The following is a 5,678-nucleotide window of genomic DNA, read 5'->3' on the forward strand; positions in this document are numbered from 1 at the left end:
CAATAGTTTTTATACTTCATTCTAATTGAACAAATTATGTTTTTCGAATAAAGCATTCAAAGGTTGCCAATTTTAAATTCCCAACAGCTCATTTTTGAGCTTCTATTTTCCCTGTCAGCTCTTTATTTGGGGCAGTTGTGTAATTGGCACATAAAAATGTGTAAATGTGTGTATTGTGATTCTATCCTTGAATGTGCAGTCTTTATGGGTGGAAGCCAATCAATCTCCCAAAATATTTTCTTTGGTTGTGGAAGGAATATAAAGCACCCAGAGCAACATATACACAAACTCCTTTCTGAGTGGACATGGTAAAAGTTGAACCCTTGGCACCACCATTTCAAAGCAGTAATGCAAACCACTCAGTCCCCCATGCTGTATGAAGATGCAATGGCAAAACTAACCCAACTCTAAGAATTAAATGTCAGTCACATGTGAATTTATTTGTATGCAAATGTATTTCATTCTTATGAATATATGCATGAAAATGTGTCCTTGTGTTGGAATACAGAATTCCCATATCACAAACACCTGAATTTTCAAATTGTGTAATTCTCTGTAAAGCAGACCATTCTACATGCAGATACTAAAATAAAAAATATGAAAGTTGACTTTTCTGATTGTTAAAACATGTTTTATCTGTTTGTTTTAGTGTCTCCAGAGGCTGTCGGTTTTCTCTCAGCAGTCGGTGTGTCCATTGTTTTCCTGCTTTTGCTTTTTCTCTACATTAACAAGAAAATGTGTTTTGGGAAAACAGGAGGCTTTCATCAAGGGGGTTCCGACTTTTGTACAAAGAATTCTCAAGGTGAGACATAACTTTTTATATATTACTCAGCATTCCTTCTGTACTTCGTACATGACTGTAGTGCCATTTTGTCTCCTTAGACTAGGATATGCTTTAAACCATGTTTTTTGAAGTTTTGAATTCTATAGAAAAGGATTCAGTTGTCTGTAGTTTTTTTATTGATGTCTGTATCCTTACTGGGGTGATTTACTCTTTGTCCTGAGGCAGAGAGGTCAGGAAAAAAACATTTTACTTTCTTTGTCACTGAAAGAGAAAGGAAAAATCTTTGTCACTAAAAGGGAAACTTTTTAACATGTGCTGGTGACAACTTTGTAGAGATTTCCTCTCACTTCCTGTTGTACCTTGGGCACTGGAAACAGAAAGAGATATTGCCCTAATAGGACACAGGTTGAAAAAACAGATCAGGGTTTACACCTACAACATGGTAAACTAAAAGAATAAGACTCCTCTCTCATTCATTTTTTCTCTTTCCTTCTCTTCCTATATTCCTATTCTTTTCAACTCGGCTTAAATTCAGCTATTTATCATAGGCAACGATTTACATTTATGTGTTAATACATCCACATATTTGAGGAAGCCATTGATTTAAACTTGCTAAAAATTGTACTCTGGTGTGGCTGAAACTGCACCAGACTTTTATGGAATGCAATGCACTGTAATGCATTGTGGTGCACTACATGAAAGGCACTGCAGCACCCTAACACACATTGATATGTTTTTCTTAAAAAGTGAATTTGACTTCAACATTATTAGGTGGGGAATCAATCTCTATTGCTATTGAAAGTACATATACATATACAAAGGCCTGGATAATTCTGCCAAATTCTGTCTTATAAATAGACCTTTAAACAAGGAACAACTATCCCTAGCGCTATTGCTACCCTTCCTGAGCTGCAACAGTAGAGTTTGTACACCTTAATATTCTACATAATATAAAAAGAACCTTAAAATACAAGTATGAGAGAGGCATCTCCATGACTGCTGCAATGGTTGTATAGACTTAGGGAATAGAGTACAGAGATCCCAGCAACAAAATCTGACCATTAGGATATTAGACTATCCCTAATTACCAAATTGACAAATAGTAGATTAGTGTGTACGCTACGTAAATTTGCTTACAAGAGTGGGGTCATTATAAGAGCTTATATTCATTTCTTGTGTTTAGGTCTCCTTTACAGCTGAGCTAGAGGCACAAAAACATTATACACAAGGAATATAAATTAATTTTGGTACACCAAATGTCTTTAAAATGTAAAATTGTGCTGCAAAAACCTGCGCAGAGAGAAGTTCCATGGAAAGAACCCAACAGTTCCTTAAGGCCGCCTTAAGAGGAAGGTGGATACAAAGCCACCTATTCTGCACAAGGAAAGAGAGCAACAGTGACTGGTCTGGACACAGAAAGCTTCTGTTTAAAGGCTGAGTTTCACACTAATATATGCCAAAGCCCTGAAAAAAACACACAGAACACACTGAAAATAAAATATGATTACGCATACCTCTTGTATTCAGACAGTTCAATTTGAAAAGTGGAACTAAACCTGCTCTACTCACCTATCCCTGTTCTATGGACGGGAGCCACCATCTTTCTTATTTCTTCCTCCTCCTTACAATCTTTAGTGATCCTGATTGGCTGTGACAGGATGATGTAGCGTTCCTTTATGCATTCGTGCAAGGGAAGTCTGGATTGCAGGAATTCCCTGCTCTACTCACATATTCCCCTTCTATCCCAGGGAGCCACCATCTTCCTTCTTTTCTTTTCCCTTCTTAAAAGCTTCGGAAGTCTTGATTGGCCATGACGGGATGACATAAGGCTCAGTCATGCATTCGTGGGAAGCCTGGATTGTCTGGCTACCATTGTTTAGCTACACATGTGCAGCCCAGCAAAATGTTATGGCTGGTCAGCGACAGGCAGATAAGAACTGGTATTGCAGAAGTGGTATTGCTTGTCCCTTTCTGCAATAACCACCTACCTGATCATATCAAAATGGAACTTTAGTTCATCCTTGAATGGCCCCTTGTGTCCCTTCCTCTGTTTAGGACCTAGGGCTACCTATCCAAATAGGTTTTAGCCTGTGAAGGGGAAATTCGATATTCACTTCTATATGTGGCTACATTTTCAGGTGCAACAAAATCATTTTTATTACAGCCATCTCAAGAATAATGTACTTACCTCTAATGATGTGATCTGTCTCATAATGAATAACATTTCTTTTGCCTCCTAAGTTATGCTAGGTTACAGTTGAAATCATGTCAGAAATCTAATAGCACGTCTTTGATGTCATTCATGAAGCACAATGCGGCATAATTGTACATCAAGCACTTCAAAAAAAAAAAATGGTACAAATTTGAAGTATTACAATTATAGCGTGCCAACTGAAACAATGTTACGAGCTGCATGTCACCATAGGACTGTAGCAAGTAGGTTGAAAAATATGGTATTCTTAGATACTCTGTATGGGGCATAGATATTATATTCTTAATTTCTAGAAAAAGCACCATGGTTTATAATTTTTTTTATTGAAGGAAATACATTGATAAATTTAAGACAAGTACAAGATCAACATTTCTCCACTGTAATAGTTTTCAGAAACAACTGGTGCCCCTATAATTTGTGGGGACAAAGAATTGTTTAAAGCCCAGTTGAAGCTATCTGTAAAAAATTTAGCCTCATGTATTAAACCTTTCCAAAACTGGAGAAGATGGGAGAGCCTCGATGATCAAGCTCCCTGGAACGGATATGGTCCAGGATTGAAAGCATTTGTCCAATTGACTAAAACTAAGGATTTTTAAGAAATCTAATCCAGGTTTGTCTTCTCTAGTCTTGGGGAGCTTTATTAAATCAAGCCAAATGTAATACAGTCATTCTGTTCTCATTAGCAAGAGCTAAAATGCCCTGAAGTGACCCAGAGAGCTTCTAAGGACAGAGGGCAGTGGTCCAGGTCTCCTGGGGTTAATTACCTTCCCCATCCGACTCAGTGTCGGTGTCAGAGCTTACCTTGATGGTCAGTGTCACTTCTCCTTTACATGTTACACTGTCTCTGGCTTAGTGATTGGTTCTAAGGCACATGACGGGCATCACATGCTCCCTCATGACTGGAAGCCCCACCCTGTTAAGCAATTGAGCTCTAATGGAGTGGAGGAGATGATAGGATTGCAAGAAATGGTATATAATGTGTTGAGGGGAGGAACTAGACGCTGTCACTTTTGCTGCAAATCTGTAATATAAAATATACTAGTAAAACTTTCTGACATGGTAATGCAGTTGTGGGAGAGGACATAGATACGGCTTCCTTCCCCTGTGACTCCCTATGTTTGAGCGGGAACTATGCAGTCATCAAACTTTTGGTTCATGGTTTAAGTGACCCTGTCATTTGTTGATTAGCAGTATTTTCAGCTTCTAAAAAGTGAGAAAAGAACATTATATTTTGTGGATTAGAAATAATTCTTTTTGTAGAATTGTAGTAAAATTGTAGAAATAATTTTGCCAATCATCAAGTTTCACTAACATGCAATCGTTTTTGTTTTCTGTGTGATTTTTTGGGAGGTATTGTATATTTTAAAATGTATCCTTACTTAGTATCCTTGTCACCACAGAACTGTACGTACCTTCTTCATAACTACATGTACAAGCTCTAATTTTCTGAATTGCAACAGCAAGCAACAGTTGGAATATCAGAATACCAGGGTTTTACACAGGCACACCCATTTTGAGAATTTGTGGATTATTGTTTTTCATTTTTTTTACATTTTTAAGAAAAGGCAAACCAGGAATGGCATTTTTCAAGAGCTTTAAGCAAAGCATAGGCCTTCCATCTATGTCTTCTATTGGGGACACTCTCAGTAATGCTCTTAGTAATGCTGTGGATGGCTTGGCCAGTGCTGTGGAAGGGGTTAGTTATACTGTTGCTGATTCAGTCACCGAGCAGGTCGTGAGTATGATACAAGGGTTACGGACAGAGGATGAGGACGGTTATATGGCTCAGGCTAATAAAATGAAAGAAGAAACACCCCAAGATACATTTCAGTACTACTGTGAAAGTAGCTCAAATCACTCACCTATGGATACTAATGGAACTGAGTCTAACTTAAATACTTATCAAACATCATCTGATTATAACAAGAATGAAGGGAAATCAAACTACGATGGCTATTCCGCCAGACGTCATTGTAACTCCGAATTTGTTTCCCATGATCCTTATATTGGTATAGAGACGAAAGGAAGAGGGCAGGTAAGGAATTCATATCAGACTATGGAAGAATGTGAACAAGTGGATGGAAACCAGAATGGAGATTACTGTAATAAAATGAATGATTATGGGCAAAAGTTCTCAAATGTAACAGATAAAAAGGGAGGATCGAAACACTTATTAGACAAGTCCAGTGATCAAGGAAGACCATGTACAAATACAGATGAGGTTACTGATCATGCTCTGAGAAAAAATAGGCAGAGGTCATCTAGACCTAATACAGTCTCAGAAGCTTCTCCTCAGCTTCCTAGAGGGGAGAAAGGAGACCGCCGACAAGCAAAGGATCAAGTTCATCAGGCAAATACTACATCATCTAGAAAGCACAGAAGCCACCACACAGAGTCCAGAGAAACACGTGAAACCAGTCCAGTTGATTGTAGCAAAAAAAACTTCACAGGACAACAACTTCACAGGAATAAGGGAAAGTCTTCACACCATCAAGAAGACACAATAAAGAAATCATCCAGGAAAGGTAATCCAATCTTCATCTCTGCGTGAAGTGCACCAACTCTTCAAAGCTTTCTTACACTTCTATTGATAAACCCTTTCACTTCCACTTCACTTTAAGTACTCTTCAGTAAGCTGTTCTTTCTTCCTCAAAGAATTCAATCTCTTGGGTCACTGATAAC

At 38.1% G+C, this 5,678-nt stretch overlaps 1 protein-coding gene across 3 annotated transcripts in view; it reads left to right on the plus strand.

The window, feature by feature from the left end:
* Positions 1–636: 636 nt before the first annotated feature.
* Positions 637–5,678, plus strand: part of SYT14 (synaptotagmin 14) — a 77,361-nt gene continuing 72,319 nt past the window's right edge. For 2 of the 3 annotated variants that reach the window (XM_072409808.1, XM_072409810.1), the window contains exon 1: positions 637–802. In XM_072409808.1, coding sequence (XP_072265909.1) covers positions 736–802 — 67 coding nt within the window. In that variant the 5' untranslated portion in view covers positions 637–735. The remainder of the gene's footprint in view (positions 803–5,678) is intronic. The other variant, XM_072409811.1, reaches the window with a different exon arrangement.

The sequence above is a fragment of the Pyxicephalus adspersus genome, chromosome 4, assembly GCF_032062135.1.
Source record: "Pyxicephalus adspersus chromosome 4, UCB_Pads_2.0, whole genome shotgun sequence".
NCBI classification, from domain to species: Eukaryota; Metazoa; Chordata; class Amphibia; order Anura; family Pyxicephalidae; genus Pyxicephalus; species Pyxicephalus adspersus.